The sequence below is a fragment of the Anser anser genome (genome assembly GCF_964211835.1).
Source record: "Anser anser genome assembly, chromosome: 7".
Lineage (NCBI taxonomy): Eukaryota > Metazoa > Chordata > Aves > Anseriformes > Anatidae > Anser > Anser anser.
Genome location: NC_139727.1, coordinates 23,750,353 through 23,773,470, shown reverse-complemented (window position 1 = coordinate 23,773,470; position 23,118 = coordinate 23,750,353). Strand labels below are relative to the sequence as shown.

The 23,118-nt window shown below is 44.7% G+C and overlaps 1 protein-coding gene and 1 long non-coding RNA gene across 20 annotated transcripts in view; one reads left to right on the top strand and one right to left on the bottom strand.

Moving 5' to 3' along the window:
* Positions 1-1,418: 1,418 nt before the first annotated feature.
* Positions 1,419-23,118, top strand: part of SLC16A12 (solute carrier family 16 member 12) — a 41,261-nt gene continuing 19,561 nt past the window's right edge. The window contains exons 1-3 of one of the 19 annotated variants that reach the window (XM_083843977.1): positions 1,419-2,627; positions 3,595-3,775; positions 5,167-5,278. Coding sequence is in view for 3 of the 19 variants with exons in the window: in XM_083843971.1 (XP_083700097.1) it covers positions 10,394-10,554 (161 nt within the window). In the remaining 16 variants the exon portion in view is untranslated. The other 18 variants (XM_083843976.1, XM_083843967.1, XM_083843965.1 and 15 more) reach the window with 18 other exon arrangements.
* LOC310902448 lies at positions 5,498-8,741 on the bottom strand. The gene is made up of 3 exons (XR_014586734.1): positions 8,614-8,741; positions 7,401-7,596; positions 5,498-5,816 (listed from the first exon to the last, which is right to left on the bottom strand). It is a non-coding gene; the product is annotated as an uncharacterized lncRNA (long non-coding RNA).

Genomic DNA, 23,118 nt, shown 5'->3' with positions numbered 1-23,118 from the left:
TGAACAAAAGAACTTTGGGCTTTTCCAATAAGTGACACAAAGTGGAATTTTGAGCAAGCAAAGCTCTGTCGCACCACTTCTGAAGGTCTGTCTAAAGAACGTTGAAATACCGGGTCCTTGAATCTTTGTGTTTTGAGAAGGGTGAGGGTGAAGGAGGAGGAGGCTTTCCTGGGGAAGATCAGTGAGTTTGCAGGTTTAGTACATATTCAAAATACTTGTTTCAGTATAAATTGATGAGGTCTCTTAACAAACCAGGCTGTGTTAATCTAGCTTGTTTCTGAATCACGCTAAGGTTAAGTGTTAATGTGAGTTGGAGCAGAATGAACGGGATTCCTTGTATTCTCTTGTGATGGCTTCTGCCAAGTTTCACTGCTTTTGGTTGTAAACACTTATTCTTGTTGAAACGCATGCTGCTCCCATCGTTCTTCCCCCCACCCTGATTTTTAACAGTTCTGACGGAAAGTCAAATTATGTCCCATAGGAAGAGGGATCTGTGCTTTAAAGTGGAGTTTTTGGTCTAAATTATTGGGTACAAGTTGTAATTTTGGGCTGAATTTAGTGGCTGAAAAGTGAGAGGTAACTAAGATACAGCACTTAACTGATCAGATGCGATAGAGAAGACAAGTATGGGATGCCTGGGGACAGTACAGGAATCTGACTTCCAAGACAAGCGGTGTGTCTTGTGGCGCATTCCAACCTCAGCAAAGCTGTCCTGGTGTTTAGTGGTATCAGCACTTATGTTCCCGTTAGACTGTCACAAGATACTTGCAAGTGATCTTTGGCAGAACACAGCAGAATTCTAGAGATGGGAAAGCCATATGGGGTTGAACTGGTGACAAAATAAACATACATGATTGTTTCCAGTCAGAAACAATCCAATTCTTCTACTGGGATTTGTTTTCAGAGTACAAGGTGTCTTTTTTTCATAGCCTGAATTTTGTTTTATCCCAGATTCAAAGACCACAGTCTGCTGTGTATTTCTACCTCTGGGCATCTGGAAAATAGAGAACATTTGAACTCCAGAATGTTCTGGACAGTGAGCACTTGTTTAAACCTAAAAAATGAATCCAGTTTCTGATCCTCTAAGTATTACTAGTACTGACTGAAACTCAACTGTAGCATGAGTATTAGCATGTTTGGAGGAAAAGAGATGTAGGGACTGTGACCCTGTCTGCAGTAAGTGTTCTTCAAATCTCCCCTACTACATCCCACCAAAAAATTCCAACAAAAAGAAGCAAAACAGAAATTGCTTCTGAATTGCAGAAGTTTGGAGAACCTGTTGACTACCTTGGGATTTGAGATATTCCTCCTTTGAAGCAAGAGGAGTTATGGAACTTGAAAGGGTGAAAAAGAAAGGCGTAAAGAAAAGCTGGGGTTCACAAGAGGGGAAGCTAGTGAGCCTGGGAAAGGGACACGGCAGGGGTGTTTAGGGGTTTGTGGGGGGGATGGCACAGAAAAGGTGGGAAGGGTGCTTGCAGGGTGGGCAGTGAACTGGCTCTCGGGCAATGCAGCTGCTGCGAGGTGGGTAGCAGAGGTGGGGATGTCGGTGGTGTGGCAGAAGGCAGGGAGCGAGGGCCTGGCCTCCTGATGCGGGGGTGAGGGCAGGGGCGGCTGGGTGGTCGTGAGCTAAAGCACTTACTGGGTAGTACCTGGCGCGAGCACCCCTGAGTTTTAAAGTACCCAGTGATCTCTGCTGCAGTGTTAAGTCTTTATCTAGATGCAGATGTGCTCTCCAGAGCAGGCAATCGCCTGGTCTCGAACATCTCTCATCTAGTACGTGAGAGATGCAGTACGGGATGTGCTGGCCTCAGAATGGTTTTTACACCAAAACCAGTTCCATCGTATTGGCAGAAGCAGCTCTCTTCTGCTGGCCTGGAGCGCAGGGCTGTGCTGTGGTGTGTGCAGCTGTGCACAGATGTGTGCACCTCAGCTGGCTGCAGCGAGGGGTCCCAGGGCTGCCCGAGCCCTGGGGCACTGTGGTGCAGCCACAGCCATGCTGGGGCAGCTCCACACCTGCCTGTCTCATTTCTAAGCACACAAATGTGGTTATGGAGCACCAAGTTAAAGGGATGGTTTAAGGCTGTAAAGGAGGGTGACAGCCTGAAATGGCAGTGTCATATTGAAAACGGCAGCGTGTCACCCCCTGTTCTCAAGTGGCTTTCTGTGCTTTGCTGTGAGGGATCAGGGTGTTTTCTCCCTTCTTTTCAAGTTGGTCAGTTCACAGTTGTTCAGCTCTTCTGACTCATCCATCCCTCTGCGAACTTCCAAGTGTGAGCAGGTCTGGCACAAACCAGATGTTACTCTCTAACAAATGTGTGTGCATCACGAGTTAAGTTCAGCCCCGGTACTGAGTCTCCATGCCTGCGGCTGCAGGATGTGGCCTCTCCTCTGCATTATCGCTTTCTCATGTTAAACTGTTTTTTTCCCCCAAGTGGCACTTGTTTTTCCCTTAATCTTTTGTGAGAGGAACTTTGCCTGGCGAGGGAATACGTAGGCTCTGCTGTATTGAAAGCATCAAGGAACAATGCTTAGACAGCGCTTCGTCGGGAGTGATCGCTGCTTTGGTAACACAAGGTGATTGCAACAGAGACATCAGTGCTTCAAGCAACAAGGTGGTGTGGCTGGTGGTATGTTGAGGCTTGTTTTTTTTTTTTTTGTATTCATATCTGCTAGTTAATTGCTCCCAAAATAAAATAGCTGGTCTCAGCTTGCAGGTGCTCACAAGGCAAATGCTAGGGTAGGTAGAAGTGGGGATGTGTGTGTAAGGACGAGGAATACCTCAAGCCAGTAGGAAAAATGTGCTGATCAGAGTTCTTTCCGACAAGCTTTTTTAACAATTGTATCAGTTGGGAGATTGCAATCAAAGTATTCTTGTATAAATTGCTAAATCAATCATTACCAACTGGCAGAAGTAATATTTTATCTACTCTGCTGAATCTGTCCCTTCTCTCCTCCCAGTGGCATTACTAATCTGTGTGATGATTGACAGTGTACCCTTAGTCTGGGGTGTGAAAGCAGTAAAAAGAAGTCTGAATACCTGTGTTATGAAACACAGCAGTAAAATGGGGGCATGGTAACCGAAGTTAGGAGAGAGCCTTTGGAGAAGGTAGCTTGGGCTTCACCTGGAGACTGAAATAGAAAATTTCTCAATTACAGTACATTGAGAATGTTCTTTTGCATTTGAAAATTGTGTACTTTTTAAAAATAAACACTACAGTTCAACTAAATGAGCAAATTTTTTTTCTATTTTTGAAGCTAGCTGGCTAAATGAATCTCAGAATGCTGAATGTATTTAAGATTTTGGTTCCTTTTAGCAGAATTGTTGTGTGGGTTTGTTTTTTTTCTGAGCAACTTCACCCCTAGTGTTATTTGATTAAGTAAATAAATACATGCTGTTCTTAAGACATAGCATGAAGCATGCTGTTACCCAGCTAGCATTCAGCATATTGCACTTGGCTACAAAAGGCTGTGCACAAAATAATCCAGAAGTATTTATGAGACAAGCCAAAAACAGTTTCCTAAATTTCCCAATGTTTGTCCTTTCTTTTTAGCTTAGAAAGTCAGTTTTCTCTCTCTCCTCCTTTCCCAATATAGGAGGCTTGAAGTCTCTGCAGCAGATTCACCTGTGCAGTGTGGCAACTCCCTGTGCATACCTGGCTTCGCTCTTTGAAGAAGAAAGAAGAGCAGTGCAAGGGAAACCAATGCTGTGTTCTGCTGAAGGCTGCAAGCTGACCCAAACCCATCTCACGCTGCAGCTGCTCTTTCTCTTTTACAGGTAGGACAGAAAATATTCAGGAAATAATCCTTCTTAAGATTTTTCTCACCTCCTTTGCTCTCATCACACTAGATATTGCATCTAAGAAGAATTAATCTGAAGAGGCACTAATGCCTGAAAACGAATTCACTTATTCATGAGAAGAAATGCCAAAGCTTCAGTTACCAGTTGTGAACTTAGCAGCATTAGCTTTACAGCAGTTAAATGATGTAGTTGCTACTGTTCCCTGTCTCTGTAGTATTTTAAAAATGATATGAGCAGGTGAGTTGAGGCTTTCAGGCAGTACGCAGACCTGTATGATCATCCAAGAGAGCAGAGGCTGCACTTACCCAGGCCCACCGGAGAGCACTCTGGTGTGCACACAGGTGAATAACTGAAGTCCCTTATGTTTTTCCAGGCCCACTGCAGTGTCCCCCAGCCTTGTGCAATACCTGTGTAGTTGTGCAAGATGCCCAACATCTGTGTACTCCTACAGCAGGAAAACCTGGTGAAAGGGTTGGTTTGTGCTGACCTGGAAGCTCTTGGCCTTGAAGTGAAGCATCAAACTTTCTCCTCCCAAACGACACCGCTGTCACTAGGAGCCAGGCCTCTGAGCAGTTTTTCCCACTAGATGGCATCGCCAGCCCGGATTTCAGCTCCTGCCGGCGGCTGGGAGCACCCCAGGGCTGCGGGTAGGGGCTGCTCCTGGTGGGGTCTGCCTGGGGCAGTCCCATATTTCACACACATTTCGAGTGGCTGCTCAGTCTCAGCAATAAAAAGACACCGCTGAAAACCCTGAAAAACCCTGAGACACCTTGCCCAGCTGCTGCTCTGTGGCTGGTGCTGCCCGCGCAGCTGCTGTGTTAGATGGTGGCAACTTGTCTGGCTTTGCAGCCACATGGCCGGTGCTAAGGTGCAAGGCCGTGGAGCATCAATGTCATAATGTTTACCAGAACGTCTTGCTACACAGAGCAGGTTTTCGATGTACATTTAGCTGGCTCTGGTCTAGGTATCTGTCGGCACATGCCCAAGTCAAAGAAAAAAAAAACAAAACGGTTGGTGTAGGGAACAACCCACTTGCACATGAACAGAATTTAAAAAAAAAAATCAGCAGGAAGGTTTTGTGTTGCATAAGTGCCCCTGGAACTCATCTGGTACATCTCCAAGTAAAACAGCACTTTGATGCTTGCAACTTTCTGGGTAGAATGACAATATTATCCCGAGTCTGTTAGCTCTGTAAATGTTTGGTGTAGATATTATCAATGGGCATGTTTTATGTAAAGAAGTATAATAACGTTTAAAACAAAGAAACTCTTCCCTGGCCTGTAAACACAACAAAAAACAATTAAGTACTAAAAAATGTATTGAAATTAGTGATAGGTATTAAGTTTCTTAAGTTGTGTGTTTTACAGGTGAACTGGAGCAAAAAATGCCCAGAGCCACGGTATACCCCAGGGAGGATGAGGAGCAATTCCTGAAAGCCTCAGCAGGAGTGGTGTCCAAGGTACAGCCCGGGCTTGGCAGGTAACCATCCTCTGCTTTGTAGAGCTGTGGAGAATCGGAGGTGGCTCACCATCTCCTCTTACTTGGCATTGTGTGCCGGTTTGGGGAATAAGACAAAGAAAACTTGCACTGCCTTCAGGCGTTGAAGCCCAGCTCAGCCTTCTTTATGCAGGTTTTTCATAGGGGCAGAGTTCTTTGTGCTTTTCCCCAGAAGTCGGTGTGGGCGAGGTGGTGGATGATCAGGGTGAGTTGCTAACACCTTCTCTGCAGAACACAGCAAGCCAAACTTGTCATCCAGCAGGGAGAAGAGAAACATAATGCCATGAAAACTTGTATAGCCATGGAAATGGTTAGCTGTCCTCGGACTAGAGCAACCTACAGGCTGCATTTGGTGTCAGATTTCTGTATGGACTGAGATAGCCTGAGCCTCTGGTCCGCAGTAGAGTGGATGTGGAAGAGAGACGAGTGGCTGTGCAAAGGCTTGCTTCCAAGTACAACTAATTCAAAGTTGTCATTCCTATGTTGTGAAAAGTTCCAATGTCTAATGAAGTATTCTGATCTGAAATGAAATTTAGACATTTTAAAACTTTTTTTTTACCCCACCAAAAAAGCAAGCTAGCAGGAAGCCTACCAGGATGCCAAAAGAAAGTTATTAGAGGAATGAGTTGTTTTCTAAAGCTCCTGCCTTTGTACAGCCAAAAGTTTGTCAGAACCATGTTTCCATAGAACATTTGTGTTCACGAATGTGTTTTCTAGTGTGTGTGGGGGGGAAGTTGCACTAGAAAATTCTGACTAGCTAGAGTGATGATCTTTTTGTAAAATGGAAGCAACAAAATGTGTCCAGAAAGCTTAGTGCATATGCTAATACCTAAAAGTGCAAGCTAAGTGGAAAAGTAAATTTGGGGTGCTTCCTCTCTGGGACTTGAGCGTGGTTCTGTAAACCCTTGTGTGAATGAGGCCAAGCATAGGGTCAGAAAGTACAGTCCATTAAAGAATGTATTTGGATCTGTGTAGCTTGTTGTACAGAAATGCCTGATGTAAGGAGTAATGACTATTAATTTAGAAGCAGTTAATTGCATTCAAAGGATTACAGTGACAGACCAGAAGCGACTGCCCCAGATAAAGAGCAACAAGGTTTGGAATGTGGAAACTTGCAATGACTAAACAGAAACAGATCATTTTGTTGTTCAACTAATATTAAATATTCATCTGCCTATACTTAGTTAACATCAAGAAAGAGAGGAAACATCTAGCAGAACTTCCAGAAATGCTGGAAGATGATACAGGTGTTCAGGCAAAATAAGTTGTAAGAAGGAGCTGCATCTAATCCTGGGTGTCACTGGAAACTGTTTTTAATTGGGTCTTTTGGTTGCACATTGCATGATGGTGTTATGTTGTAGGAAATGATAATGGCAATGTAAAAATTGAGGGTGTGTAAGTATTATTCCATAGCCCCCTCTTTTTTTAGCTCATATTCCATATATGAATTATACAGCCATGTATCCCTGAGGAATTCACCAGTCTTTTGATGTTCTGCTGACGCCCTGTGTGTAGGTAAGCAACAGAACTTAACTCCACCATTGGAAAGCAGCCTCCGTTCAGTAGTGGTAAGCAGGAGCTTCACCTTCTTGCCTGCGAGTTGGCAAGATTTGGACTGTAGCTGCAGAGGGCGAACTGAGGGAAATGTAGGGACTACAGTTTGTCCAGCCTGTGCTGCCTTTGGCTTAATTTTTTGGAGATGTCAAGGAAGCTGTGTCCCTTTGAATACAAAGGTGGTAGATCCAAATGTGAGTGAACAGATTTGAACAAGTGATTCTGTACAGCTGGCTGACTGTCAGGGAGGTGGAAGAAGAGGGCAGAAGAAGGAGGGTAGTGTCACTTACAGTGCATACCCTATTGTCATTGATTTAACACAACTGATTGCATACAAAGGCTAACATACTTAAAGAGCATACTGGCATAGGAAGACCATTCAAGCGTACCATGTCTTCCAAACTGTAAAAGCATTTATCTCACCCGTTAAGTTCTAGTGTTGCAGTTTGATATTTTTTTCCTCCTTTGGAAAGTGGGAAAAAGCATAAAGCTGGTATTCTTGTTTGCATAGGGACCAAAACAACCCTCTTTCCAGACATGGTGTCCTTACCTGATCAGGCAGTCCAGGTGAGGGAATGTACTCCTTTGAAACCTTGATGACAGCCATCCTGGAGAAGCGATGTATGTAGTCCTGCCACCCTGAAGTGATCACAGTCTTTCCAAGTGAGTTATATTGTTGCTTATCAGACAGTGGAATGAATCATTTTTCTGGTGTCAGCAGTTGAAACTTGCATGAGAAAAATGTTCTGGTGGTGACAAGAAGAAGCTTGTCATGAATGTGTAAAATGAATATAAAGCAAAACCTTGTATTTCTATCACGGTTAGTGTTGCTCTGAGAGCCAAATGAAGTTGTATGTTCTTTTGGTGATACCTAGTTTGTGATGCTTCAGTGCTGAAAATGAATTTACATAAAAATTAAGTAACACAAAAGCTTTTCACAGTTGTTATAGTGCCAATGGCCAGGTCAGCAGACTATGAGTGGTGTTATGGCCTCTGTGTGTTCCTGGGACGTACAACACATGGTGTGTGCGCTTCTGTGGTGCTCTGACCATATCCTTCCCACGCCGCAGAGAAGGAAGGAATCTGTTGTTGACCCTGACATCAAAATGTTAGCAGCCAACATAGATGATCACTGCCATTTTCATTGCTGATGGGGAGTTGTCATAGAGATGCCGCTAATGAGATGTTCTGAGGAGTTTTGCTGCAATGCTGAGATCCCCAATCTCTTGCGTGGTAGCTTAATGCCCAGGCTGTCTTGTTTGGAGCTGTCTGTTATCTTGCAGTGTTATGCAGCACAAATAAAGCCACTTGCAATTACATGAGAGTATATTTTGGCAAGGAAAATCTTTGGATATGAAGCACATTGAAGCATTTAACTAATATTAACCTTTTTTTTGCCAAAATATTATGGAACTGTAAAAATAAAAACCCAAACCTCACCAAGAAAGCAAGATCTACGTTTGTTCTTGTTCAAGAACAAGTTTTCATTACCCAGACAGCTGGCCGTGAAAAACCTAGCCCTTCTCTCTGTGGCTGCTGTGAGCTACCATGCACCAGTATCCTAGGGAGGGTGTGCGCAGGTGGTGAGGTTGGTGAGGGTTGCCCAGCGCCCTGCTTCATCCTGTGGCATGCCGGAGGGGGAGGCACTTTTAGACCAGCCTCTACTGGCCCCTTCCTGCCTCTGTATTCTACGGAATAGCCCTGTCACCTTGGAAGAGGAGCCTTTGCTGGCTAATAACCCATCCCAAAGCTGCCGTGCTTACCCAGACTGTGCATACTTCCTTTGTTGAAGGATTTTGAGCTTTCCGTGGAAGAGCAGCGTAGGGAACACCTCCCAGCCCCCTGTGCTCCGTCCCTGGCGCGCTGCTGGGCGCTCTGCGCTTGCTCTTCGTGGCAGTGCTGAAAGGCAGGAACCAGGCAGTCCTTGTCAGGCAGCGGTGTTCGGGAGGGAAGGAAAAGGTCCTCTTTTATCTTGGTTCTCATGGAAAGTGTCACTGGATGTTTCACGTCCCTTCTGAGCAAAGACCTGTTGTTTTCCAGATCACATCTGAAAGCCCACAGGGTATTCAGCAGGCCACTTAGTTTATCTCCCTTGGATAAACAAAAAAAGCTGCTGGAATTTGAAACTCGTTCCAAGAGTCTAGGGTCCAAAGCCTGCTGAAATCCGTGCGAGTCCTGCCCCTGGCCTGGGGTTTTGAGTTGGCTTTCAGCATTTCACAGAGCAGCAAGCGGCGGCAGCGCGGCTCCTAACGCTGTGTGTGGCGTGTGGGGCTGGAGGCCACCTGCGTGCACAAGTCGTGGTGCTAAGTCCAGTTTGAGTGTTGCCTGGTTTAAAAATACCTCCTCAAGTGGCAGGGAGTGCTGAATCGCAAACCCCAGTGCAAGCTTCACCTCCGTGGGGAAGAAAGAAAGGAAGGAATTGGGGGGGAAGTACGAGGTTGGTGTCCGGGGGCAGGAGGGAACCGCGCACCGCGGGCAGGTGGCGGGGCGGGCAGGGAGCTGGCTGCTGCCTCGGGGGGACCCGGGGGGCTCGGGGGGGGGTGTCCCGGTCCCTCCGTGCAGCCGGGACGGAACCGGGGCCCTCCGCTCCGCCCCGGGCCCCCGGCGGCCCCGCTCCGCCCCGCCGCCTCCTGCCGCCGCCGCCGGGCTCGGCGGGGCTCCGCAGGCCGCAGGTAGGGCGGGGGGCGCGGGGCGGGCGGGCGCCGTGACAGGCGAGGCGGGCAGCGAGGTGCGAAACGCTGAAATAAAAGCTTCGAGTGCAGCGGGGGGGGGGGACGGGAGAAGTCGCTCCGGAGAGGGAACGGAACAGCCCGAGGGTGCCCGCTGAGGTGGTCCCGCACCGCTCGCCGGGTCCCGGGGGGTCGCTGGGGGGTGTTCGGGGGGTCCTGGACGGTCCCCGAGCCCCCCTGCGGGGCTGCCCCGGGTCGGGTCGGGGCTCAGGTGTGTGCCTGCATCGGCACCTGGCTCTGCGGGGAAAATAACGCCCCGAAGGCGTTATCCCTCGGGCGAGCTGCTGGCGTGCCGCTCGGCTGCTGGGCTGTCGGCAGAGGGGCGCTGTGAGTCGGGCGTGGGGCGGACTGGGGGCTGCCGACAGCCTTTGGGCCGAGCCGGTTTCGCGAAGTTAGCAGCCCGGCTGGGCTGTTTGTTGTTGCAAGCCTGCTCCTGCAGCGGCGATGAGGAAGCGTTTCCGTTAGCGCTGGGAAATCCAGGGATCGCCTGGAACCTCATGAAGCGGGGCAGGAGCGCGTCGTGCCCGGCGTCTTGCACCGCGCCTCGTTGGGGCTCTTATTGCTCACCTCAAACCCTGAGCTGTTACGGTCTTCTCACGCAGGGCCTGTGTGGTTACATATTGCTTATTCCCTTATGCTTTTTCATCTATTTTTCACTTACGTGGTACTTTAGTTTACTTTTCCATCTTTTGCAGCCGCGTAGCGGCCGCTGTATTTTAATCGCAGGTTTCTCAGGGCTTCCCTTCAGGGCTTCCATGTTAACGATTTTAAAATTCAATCATTAACTTCTGCCTTAAACTCCACTTGCAAAGTGATGACGACGGGAAAACCAGCGCAGCGTGTAACTTCATCTCACAAAGCTTCACCAGAACTGGTGGAGGGGGGACCTCAGAAGCCCCCCTTTCCCCAGCTTGCTCCGCACCGCGCGTCCTGCTGCCCGAGGAGTGACCGGCTGCCGTGGGTCCCTGCCCGGGTGTGCACGGCCCCTTTCCCCCTGCGGCGGTGAGGAGCAGGACGAGGAGACCCCGGGGATCCATCCCAGATCTGTATTCCCGGGCCAGCATCCCACGGCTCGGCCACGGGCAGGGGGGAAGATTTTTGAGATGTTTTGATGCAAACACAATTGCTTCCTCGGGGAGAAATTTGGCGCGCGTTTCTGTAGACAACCGTGCTTGCGTAAGCAGCCCCCTGCCACCCTCGGAGCCGTACTAGTACAGCCCTTCGTGGGACTGGTGGAGAACGGCTTCAGGGAGCTGCCACGGGTTCAGGAGGGCCCCTGCTCTGTGCTGCCTGGTGACTTGCAGCCCCGACCTGGCTGGCGGCGTGGCCCTGCAGGCGGCCGCTGCGTCGGGGCCGGGGGCAGGAGGTAAGGGCTGCGCTGCTGCTGCTGCAAGATTGGCTTATCGAGTTGTGGCTGGTAGTGGACGACGTGCTTCTGGCAGGAGCATGACAAATGTAGCCGAGCGCTCAGATATCTTAACGCGGGTGTCTGCACGTGCAGCTAGATGTATGCACAAAGGACAGATTCTGTACTTCTGATGCAATGCTGAGTTTTCACCTAGAGGTATTTACTTTAGTGTTGTATAGCTGTATCTTTGCATAAATTCAGAATACGTTTCCTATACTATTCTCTTTTGAAGTATGAAGGTTTCAGAAGCCATTTTTTCCTGGAAAATAGACCTAGGCATCATAAGGGTTTTATGAATCACATTATATTCTGCTGGATAGACAGATGCCTAAAATTCTGAAAGGGAAGATTAAGCCACTCCTGAGAGTGTGCTTGTGATCATAGAGAGTACAACTGTCACCTGCATGCAATTTATTCTATTTTACATGTGTATGTGATGTTAAATGCACTTTTGAATGTAGGGTAGACCCACTGTTAAATTCTGAATGGCAGATGTGATTATGCAAACAGCACCATTTTAACTGGTATGATGAGACTGAACAGTCAGTGGAGCGTAAGGTTTCTATAATCTGCTGTAGTTTATCCCAATCTGAAAAGCATTGCTGCTTTTGCAAGTAGTTTTGGGACTTGTTCTCGCTCTTAGTTATGCACCTCGTTTATCTGTCGCGATCCTATTGCAGCCACTAAGAAAGCGCTCAGAGCACATCAGCTTCTTCTGTGTAGCATGTGTGCATTTAGAGAATGATGGTACACTTTATGTTCACAGAATTTGAAGCAGTAATTACTTGCCATTGCAGTCTTCAATGGAAAAAACTCATTTGTTTTTTTCTTCTAACCTAAAACATTGCTTGAGTTAAGAAAAATGTTATCTTTACTGTTTATCCTACAATTGCAGTTTGGATTGTTATCTTATAGTCTCATGTAGATATGTTTAAAAAAAAAAAAGGTAGACTTAAAAACATAGATTGAAAATATCTTCATTTTATCTGTTCTTTCTAAGAGGAAAAGGAGTTTCTTGCCAGCAGCCTTAGGAGAGCCAAACAAATCTTTCATGTGCTGTATTATTGCCTGTATTAATTGACAGATATTGATGTGTCTGTGAGCAATAAAATTGCAAGCTACTGGCTTTCTGCATGCAGTAGGCTCTCAGCCTGTAATAGGGAGGAATTTGGAAAGGTGTAATCCTTTAAAACCAAAGCCCAAGACATCCAGGTTAATCGCTACATTTTTCTTCACTGAAGCTGAAGATGTTTGCTGTTGAGCTTATTGAACTGTGGAGGTAGCTTTGCTTTCTTCTCTGGAAGCTGTCTGCGCCTGTTCTGATGTGGTAGGTGGTAGAGCTGTTGCCAGTGGGACCACAGAGCAATCAAGCTGCTCTGGATGAAGATACCCACATGGATTGCCTCCCTGTCTCTTTAAGCTCGTAGGGTACTGGATGTAACTACGTGCAGGGTAAGTTACGATCTTCTGTGTTTATCTTTCTAGCCAGACAGGGCTCTGGTTGGATCTGACTGGATTTTGAATGCAGTTCTGCAGCCTGTGCACAGCCTTCGCTATGGTGAGGGTCTCCGTGGGCTGGGTGCTTGCAGTTAGCCCCACTCTGTGCTGCGCCTTGCAATCCTGCAGCACCTGCATTGCTTCAGCAGCACTGACAGAAATGGGTTTGCAGTGTGAAATTCTGTGTTCTTCCTATCTTACTGTATGCACAGGTCAGTGTAAGCAGGGACATCAGCTATTTCCTGCTGAATGCAACAGGCTCGTGCAGTTCGTGCATCAGGGAAGGCGGCACAAATGGAGGCAGCTCATGAAACGGCAGCTACGTTTTCTTGTATGGGGTCTCATTCAGATCACCTGGAAGTCAGACATTTTTCAGGGGCTGTTTACTGAGTACAAAACCTCTGGAGCTAAGGTTCCTCATCCTCCTGCTTTTGGAAGAAGCATTCTGTTTTCAGCACTGGAGGGAGGATTGGTGCTGTTTGCCTGGCTGTTTAGATGATGCCCGTCTGGCACTATCACAGGTACTGTGGCAGCACTGATCAGGATCCCGTAGAACCCAGGAACAGCCTGGTGGTACATGCAGCATCTTTCCTTTCCCTGTAAAGACAAGATCCCTGCTTCATCCCTGCTGAATTTAAAGCTGTGCTGGCCCCAGAAGAAGTAGATCATTGCTTAGGCAGCAAAATAACACTCGGTAGTAAGATGAGCCAGCAGTTTGTGGCAGCCTTCTTCCCCAGAGTCTGTGGCAGCTGAGGATTGTAGCACTGCCTCAGGGGAACGAGATAATGTATTTTGTTAGTGAGCTGGGAAGAGTTTTCTCTTCATTAGTAAATTTAATCACTTAACTTTGCATACAATACAAAAGCCATTGAAAAGTTGCTTCCCAGCTGTGGTTCAGCGTTGGAGAGTTGTCGGCTACCCACAAAGCAGCGTGTGCTTGCTTCCTTTCCTTGGCACTTCTAACAAATGAAGCAGCACTTTGCTGCTGCTGTTTGTTTTGTATGTCGTATTTATTAGTTTCTGCTTGTTTCATTTGATGGGGTAATGAACCGAGAAGGCAGTGAATGTTTTTAGCGTTTGCTTTTAGTCAGTTATTGCATTTTATGAAGGGATTATTGGACCCTTTCTCTCCTTTTCTGATGGTTTTATTGTAAGATAATTTTATTGGCTTTGGTATGAACGTTGTTTCAGGGTGTGATGTAAATAACAGAAGTATGAACAGATGTAAAGGAGACCATTGCTACATACATGTATTTTATGCCTGGTGTATGTTTTGGATGTGTCTCCACATTCGTATGCACCAGGAAATGGATTTGCAAGTTGGTGCAAAGTGTAAGCTGGGTAAGTCCACCTAAGTGAATTGAGTTACAATTAATGTAAAAACAATGCATCTGAGATAAATTGTACTCCTAGAAAACGCTTTTACCTATTAAACGTTGATTTTCATTAACCATTGTGGTTATCACAAGAATCTTTTAGGATTCTGTGGAATATTACCCATGAGTGCTTTCTGAATGGTAAGTATATTAGTTACTGCCAGCAGATCATCGTAGCAGTTTCCAGAAATAATGGTAATGTTGCAGCGCTTAGCCAGATGTGGATATGTAGTTATAACGTACATTATTGTTGTCTTAACTCACTGGTTATCTATGGAAAACTAATTTGTCACCCTTCCCTTCCCAATCGCAGAACAGTTTGGATTGGAAGGGACCTTAAAGCTCAGCTAGTTCCAACCCCCCTGCCTGTGGGCAGGGACACTTTCCACTAGACCAGGCTGCTCACAGCCCCATCCACCTTGCAGAGTTGTTTGTGCGTTCTGGGAGGGACTGGGAATTGTACATTTTCCTTCTGTTAGATGCGAGCTGGCCTGTGCTTTTCAAGAGCACAGAAGAAATGTCTCTCCTGGTCTTGACACTTAGTGATACCATCAAAATGATGTCCACGGCTTGCCAAGAGACATAACCAAGCTTCTGGGTTTCCTTAGCTGTCTGTTTGGTGGTGTCCTTGAGGGGTTGCATGCACACACCATTTATACTCCACTTCTTCTGGATTAGCAGTGCATGTGTTTGAATTTATTTTGAGCATTAGATAAGAATGCAGATGAAAGTACAGTAAAAAAAAATCAGTTCTTGATTAAAAAGTTGGAAGCAAAGTTCCAGACGGGAAACGAATAGAAGAAGAAACTATTGCCTTTCAAAAATGAAAGGTGTTTCTCATCTGTTTCATAGAATCCTTGGGGCAAGTTTGGGGTACAAAAATGGAGAAGATGTTTCAGCTGACTACCTAACTCTTGCATCCTCTTCTCTGCGTAGGACCCGAAAGTGGTTTTGAAGTTGGGAATTTAAGTCCTCATCCACAGTCCTCAGCAGGACAGTGCTGACTTTGCTCTCTCTTTGTTCAGAATGGAAACAGTCCCCTGTCTTTCATTCTCCCTCCCCCCCAGTTCAAAGCTTCCTTCCTTCCTTCCTGCAGTTTCTGGATTTATACCAATGTGGATGTGATGACTCAAATTTCCCAGATGTGAAATGCAAATGAGGGAAGTGGGATCTTTCCCTTGCCTCTCTGGGGGTTTCTTGGAGTCTGATGCTGTTGTGTTTCCTAAATAATATGTCCCTCCTGCATTTTTGGGTGCTGTTATGGTATTTAGTAAGTCATGTCTTGGAGTGTTCATTGTACTCATGTCTTAAACTTGTTTGGCTTTGAGAGATTCTTGAATACCATGCAAAGCTTCTCAATGTAGCCTGTTGATGTAGGCAAATACCTCCTGCTCGCGTCAGTTTTGGGGCTTAAATCCTCAAGTATTCATGGCTGACAACATCGATCTCCCTCGACAGAGGGGTGTTTGGAACTTGTTCAGGTAACCTGCTGGTTGGTACGCAGTTCAGAAGCTGGTGGGACAGGGCTGTGCACCGTTCGTCTGTGGTCCCTACCCCAGCTCCTCTCAGTTCTGTCCCAGTTTGATGATACTGCTACGGGCTATGTGATCCTGCATGAAATCCTGGGCGTTACTCTTAGGCTTTCCCCAAGGTACCTGGGTACATGGAATGGTGACATCTTTGTGTTTGTTCTTCGGAGGTTCCCATGTTCAGCCTGAAATGCTGCATCCAGTCTCTGTGATTTAGGCTGAAATTTGCTGGACTGGGGACATCACACTCAGCCTTGTCTGTGCAGGTGTGGCTCAATGTCAGTGTTCAGTAAATATCCATACTTGGTTTTAAAATGCATTGCAGTACTGAACTGGGTGGCAGCGTAGAAGTTGTATTTTTCATTACAGGGTTTAACTTTTGAATTTGTAACCTAATGTTTTGAGTGGAGCACAGGAAATTGACTGGATGTGACATTCCCATTTGAGTGTGCCGATCTTGTTACACTCCTCATTAGAAGCAGCTTTTCATTTTTTTTAGAGAGAATTCTTTTTCTGTTTGTATTTCGTGTATTGCAGTTTTCCAGATGAGACCCTGTCAGTCTGGATAACAGACTGCTGCCCATCTCTTTTCACCGTGATCATGTCCTGTGCTGCAACGTGTTACTGGAGAATTCTCTCCCTATTAGCTGTATCTGTTGGGCACCCAGCTTTCATGAAAGTCTCCCCTTAAATTATACTTTTTTTTTTTTAAAAAAAAAAGGCTTTAAAGTTGCTCTATCTGATCTGCTTAATCTAACAAACCAAACCAACAATGCTCTTTCTGGATGAAGGCAATAGGCATTTGGGAAATTTCTTTATGAAGTATCCTCTGTCTGCTGATTCCCTTTTTCCCTCTTTACTACAGTTCTGAAATAGCATTTCTTTAATTAGTCTGAATGCTCCTTGGCGCAGCTATAGCATGATGTCAAAAGTAGCAAATCTGACGAGCAAAATTGCATCTATTTTTTGGAAGAGACTGGAAAAAGTGTTCCTGTGGGCAGACAGAATATCGGCATGGAAGGCGGCTGAGCTGGGTTAGCCTGCTGAAGCCAGCAGCGCTTCGCCTTGTGAAGGGACTGAGAACACCATGACCAGGTAATTTCTCTGCTTGAGATGTGTTAGTGTTGTGTTCCAGTAACATCTAGGACTTTTTATAAAGGCAGTTCTCAGTGTTGAGTACAGAATTAGCACTTTGTTTCCTCATCTAAAACAATTCAGGCTGTTTCTCTGTGCACCTGATGTTTAGGTCATGTTAAATACGACGTATTTGGGAAATGCAGCTGCCACGCAATAGAATGTGATCATAGCAGAGAAATTGGCACTGGATGAAGAACGTGCTGAATGCGCCATCACAAAGGGCCCTCAAGTTCACTGCAGAAATACGCAATTTGTGTCATTACGTGCTGAAAGGGCCTGGCTTCCACCCTAAATATGTGAAAATCTCAACAGTCAAAATGGGATGTAATTGGAGAACAATTGTTTTGGTAGTCTTGGTTTTCATTTTTGCAAATTGACACATGGCTGCTACGTAAATTGGCAGAGCAGCGAGCTTTTGCAGCAGGGCCATCCGTGTGCAGCCCAGCCAAGCAGCAAGCACTGTATTGCTGTGCCCCATTCTTTATTTTGATGCTGCACAGCACGGGGCCCAAGTGTTGAACAGCTACCATTTCTGTTTGCTTAGGCACCTGCATGAAGAGTGTGTGGGACAGCACAGCAAGGCAGCGCAGGAGAGAACCGCTAATTGAGGATGTGCTGTAAATCCCCCCGTACCTGATCCGCTGTGCTCTACTAGTCATGAAGCCAGCGTTTTGCCTTTTTCTTGTTTGTGGTTCATTCTATCGATGTCAATTTCGTTTAGCCTGATGGAGCAGCAAGGTGAAGAGAATAAACAGAAATATCCCACACAGCTGGTTTATTCTTAATGAAGTTAATGGAGCTGAGATTAATCTTCCGGGAGCTGAAACCCGCACAATATAATGAAACCTGTTGCTTGTGGTGCGCACTACATAGAAACAGCCCACGCATGGCCGATATTAAAATGACATGTCAGAGTTTCCAAAGTCTGCTTTTTTTTTGCCAGAAAAGGTGGGAGAATGAAATCTTTCACATAAGAGCTCTTGCATGGGTATCTCAGGCGTAACTGCGGAGGACTCTTATTGGGCAATTTGGCTGTTCTGTAGCTGGATGAGGAAATAAATTTTGGGAAACACGTGTGTAACGGTTGTACCTGGAGCTACTCAATTGCCAAACTCCTTGAAAATTAGGTGATGTTAATTTTATTGTTCCTAGAGAATGTAACAAGTAAATGAAGTTGTCAGTTTACAAATGCCTCCTGACAGTAAAGGACTATGCAGCTTATACCGAGGCACTAACTAAAAACTGTGTGGGAAAAATGAAATAAAGAGGATGTGCAGGTAGTGATAGTCAGAAAAACATGTAAAAACAAGTGGAGTGTCTTAGGGTGCCTGTGAAGGAGGAAAATGAAATCAGCTGGCACTTGAGGACGGATTAAAAAAAAGTCTTTTTCTTCACGTGAATTTGGAAGTTTATAGTCATTTCAAGTTTATCTAATACAACCTAATTGAAATGCATGTGCAAGAGGAAAAATGATACAACAGTGCAGGATGTGGAGCATGCAAGCTGAAAAGAGCTTTGCTCAGAAAGTAGGTTCATAGGCAGAAGATGCTAGCAGCGTGTTTCCATATACAGGTGTTGTCCAACTGGAAAAGAAAACTTCTCTCAACTGAGCTAAGATATTAATTGAATTTTCCTTTAATGTTCATTTACCATTTTTGACGTGAGTTCAAGGTTATCCTTTCATTATTGTGCTGTCAATGATCTTAGAGTAAACCAAGAGTTCCCTGTAACAACTGTTCTTTGAGATACCCCAGGTTGCTCTTTCAGGTAACTCAGAAGATTGAGCATTAAATTATTAAAATTCTCTAATAGTTTATTCCTTAGATAGCGTAAATTTCCATTGTAAATAGAAGTTCTTTGAAAAAATGTCACTTTTCATTTCACTTGGAATAGACTTTAAGCTTTTAAAGAATTTAATATCATCCTCTGTGTATCAAGAGAAAACATTTTTTTGGACATAACTTTTATTATCTGAGCATTCTTGAGCTATTTTTGTTTCTTATGTCATCCTGTATAATAAGCTGTTTAAAGTGAAACTGATCCCCCTGAAAGGATTATCGATAATGGGATCTAGTTAAGGAACAATTACAAAGTTGGTTGGAATAAAAGGATAAGAGGATATCTGTTGAGGCCTCCTTTTAAATCTCTCGCCTTTTGGTTCCTGAGTTGTCACACATGTGGTGAGACTTTGACCAAACAGTACGCATGTGACTGTCCCATCTGAACAGCTAACAGATGCACGTCTTCGTCACGGCTCCTTGACCAGTAGTGTCAGAAGATGAGAGAGGATCCAGGATTATTATAATTATAGTCATTTTCTCCTGACTCCTGCAGGAGAACAGTACCAGCCTGGAAGCCCATACTTACATTTACAATCTTTGCTGGAGTTTTTTAGCCAGATGTTTGGTTTCGTGAACTTTCTGTTGCGGTGGTTTCTGAGTAGCAGTTCAGGGTGCTGTGATATATGGCCTGCAGTTGGTCTATGGGGCCGCGTTAAGCAGCAGAGCCTGCATAGTTCCCTTCTGAAATGTTTCCATTTGTGAGTTGCTGATAGGAGCGTTCGGGTGTTTTATGGGATCTCTGGCAGGCTGAGCTGTGGCTGTAAATGCTCTGCAGCTCTGACCGGGAGGACTGGGTTTAACAGGAAGAAGAGATGGAGCTTTTTTATCAATTCTTTTGTGACTGGTTCTTAGATACATTTCTAGGGTTTTTTTTTTGTTGTTGTTGTTAGATAGCATCGGTCTTTCTCTCTCTCTTTTCCCTTTTCAAGTCCTTTAAAGTTTTGCCATTTATGGGCTCTCTTATCATCACTGTCTAACACATAACGAGATAACTCCCCAATGTCTTGTCTTGCTGCTCCATATGCTCTGTTTTCCTCTGTTGTAGTTACGTGTGCCTTTTCAGTGTAGCCGTTGAAGAGCAAAGAAAAACACGGTATGATCTGGGGAAACTGGTTTCCTGTTTCTCTGTGTACTGTCTCATTCCTCCTAATGTAACTCAACCTTCTTTTCTGTAATGTTCCAGTCCTCCCTGTTTACAGGTTGGTTTTCGTGCCAGAGGCACCCTTGGGTTCTTTGTTGCAGAGCTGCCTCTCACTTACCTCGTCCTTGGTTTCTGTGTATGAGTTACGCCAATCCCTTGCTTCGTGTGGTTGGCTATTTTTTTCAAGCATTTTCTCCAGTTAACGCATAAGTTCCTTAAGTGTGAGCATAGGCGTGTTTGTCAGAAAAATTACTCAAATATTCTGCCTGCTGCCAGTTTGGTGTACGTGTGGAGCTGGGAGGTTGCAAGCTGAGGAGCTGTACAGGAACATCAGAGAAAAATGAAAATATAAATCAGATATCCAGCTATTTTAAAAGCTACAGAGCAAAGGTAAAACATTTGTAATGAAACAGCAAGTTTTTTTCATGTTTTGCTCACCAAAACAAAACAACAAAAAGCCCACATCCTATATGAAGAGAGATGTCCCTTAACATAACACTGGGAAACTGTAGATTTGGGCTGCAATAACAATTAGCAGAATTACACCCTTAAGTAGCATGGAAAATTCTTGCTGGTTGTTCCTGAAAGTGAGGTAATTGAGCAGCTGCACCAATATGCACTCGGCAAAGGCACTTTCCTTGCAGCTTTAAAGATTTCCTAAGAGCTAAAACAAGCTTTTGGATCTAGTTGAAGTACAGCTTGGTGAGGCTGAATGGAAGACAGAGCATGAAGAATGTGCTGATCTGCTCAAGATGTGTCAGTTGTTTGTTAACTTCCAGTGTGTGATTTCACTAAGACAAACTGTTACTTGTGAGTAGATGCATGTTTTCACGATGTGCATGTAGCAGAATATGTTCTTCCTGGTCAGAGATAACACTTTCTTTTTTTTATAGCAAACAAAGTGTTTTTTTGATAGTTTTTTGTCTCTTGACCTCCATTCATTTCCCTGTCTTTCACTGTAGCATTTGATGTTTCCTTCCCAGCTTAGTAGCTGCTGTGTTGTCATTTTCTGAAGTTTTCTACCCTTTTTTAAAAGGTGTAGAGCGTGTGCTGTGATTTTATCCTCGTGGCAGATAGGGCTCTGGCTACCCTTAGACTGGTTAAGAAGCCTAGGGTTTCCAGATAATCTTAGAAAAATAATTTATAACTGCTCTCAACTGAACTGATCTATGCATGAAACATTTTGTCTGCTATTAAAATGGGGAAGGTCTCCAGAGTAAATACTTCTGCCTATATGGCATCAGATGCTGATAGCACATACGACTGAAGGAGAAAAATTGTAATATTACAGAGGGAAATTTTAGGCAAATAGAACGCATGTTTTCCAGTTAAGATTGGCCAAGATGTGAGAGTTCATGTCACTGTTCTCATTACTTTTCAAATGAAAATTCGTATGGTGTTACTAATAAATGATGATGATTGTTTTGCTTTTTTCTCATTCAAAATGCGACGCTTCAAGTTTTTCTGTACTCTCTGCTGACTTTTGTAGACATCGTATCATCTCTGACTTTAAGGATTGTAAATTGTTGTCTCTGCTGCTGTTTCCCATAGCATCTGCGTGTGTTTGTTTTACTTCCCATGCGTTTACAATCGAGATTTAACTTGTGTTTGTTTCTCAGCACTAACTAGCTTGCTGCATGAGAAGTTATAGCCAAAAATGTCAGCTGTTATGTGAATCAAAATTGTGCATGCTGGAGATGGAAAATTTACTATTACGTGATTTATTCATCCCCTGTGTTAGTGTAGGTGCTCTCATTGTTCTCTGCTCTTATTCTGCAGCTAGCTTTAAAAAATGACACTTGGTGCTATTGCTGCCACCGGTGGTATTCCCAACACTTTGTAACGAGACAGGCTGGCTGAGGAGCCCCGTGTTTCAGAGCACCAATCTGCTAGTCACAGCTGATCTTTCAGCTAATGTATTGTTGCCCGTAGCTTCTCCCAAACTGTGTTCCTGCTATTGTAATTTCCTTCAGGAGCGAGGAAAAGTAAGCAAATTTTGCCTGATCCTATGCGCGGTTTGTTCATGCGCAGAGGTATCCTGCAGTGTTTCCCATGTTTTCTTTCACGAGCAAGGAGACAGAGTGGTTACTCTACGGCAGCCTGGTGTGGGAACACGATCGTTTAAATTGTGCTTGTCAGACCAGCGTATGTCTCATGTGATTTGTGGTCTATCAGTCAGACTAAGAAGGCTGAAGACTTCCAGCGTCACACCCTGACACCGCTCCAGACTCAGAAATGGGCCTTCTCAGATGGGATCCTCACTGTTTGTCCTGCTTTGTGCCTGGGGACTCATTAAAGCCATTCATGTAAAAGATTTGTTATACCAATATCTGTATACAGGTTTTTTTTGTCTTCATACCTTTGGCTGTAAATTGCCCCAAATGTGAAATTAAGCAGAAAAGTGTGAGCCAAAACTCAGGCCTGACTTTGACACTTTAAAAAGCCATCAATTCATGGTCTTAGAAGTCCTTAGAATAAAACTTGATGTGCGTTGCCTGGTTGTGTATTTTGAAATGTGTATATTTGACTCTTTCAGGCACTTCCTCATGTTCATATTCATAGAACCACAGAATGGCTTGGGTTGGAAGGGACCTCAAAGATCATCTAGATTCAACCCCCCTGCATGATATATAGTGTGTATATATTGTGCGTGATACTGCTCTCAGTTGCATTTAGGTGATTTAATGTTGATTAGAAACAGCCCATTACAGTATATATCCATATATACCATGTATAATATATGTATATCCTGTATGAGAGATTTTCTTCCATTACTGCTGGGAATTATAGTAACATACCATAGTATATACAATAATTATATAGTATGATTATTAAAAATAAAAACCAGCGGCTTTGGGATTAAATTGTTAGTTTTACAAGGCTCATGGTTTCAGCTGTAAGCCTCCCAAGAAAAATAATGGTCATGGTGACAGTTTTTCGTGTCATATGGTGTGTATTGTCCAGTAGAAGAGCACATATGGCATTAACTATCCTAATAGGTTTCTTTTGAAACATAAGCTTGTGTGAATGAAAGGAAATAGCCTGCCTTGCCTTTTCATGCCTGATTAGTTTTTGCAAATAAGTCTTGCATATTGAGGAAAAGAAAACAAATTGACGTTAATAGCAGCCCTAGAACATCAGATAAATAGAGGCAATCTTCTGGATAGCTCGTTCTGTAGGTGCGGGATTTGGTTTCTAAAATGTTCTCTGCCTTTCTATTAGAAAGCAATTCAGTAAGACTGACATCTGCAAATTAACAGTGCAGACTATTTTTTTGGTGTGAGTTACTGTCTTTTTTATTAAAAAGTAAAAAAAGCTACTCAGGCTCTGAGCACTAAAAGAACAGGACGGAAAGGTATTTCTGCTTAAGTTAAGTACAGCTCCTCATTTCACTAAAACCCAGACATGAACCTCAAGGGCATTACAAACCAAATTAGTTTTTCACAGCTTGAATAAGGCTCTTCCATAAACACAAAGGCTGAAAGGATGACAACTGTGAAAGAGCTCAAAATACATTTTCTGTAAGTTTATCACCGAGATTTCTAGGTGAGGGCATATCAGTCTCCGCAGCCCTGCTGACTGCTTTTCTGGCTGCCTCTCTGTTGAGGAG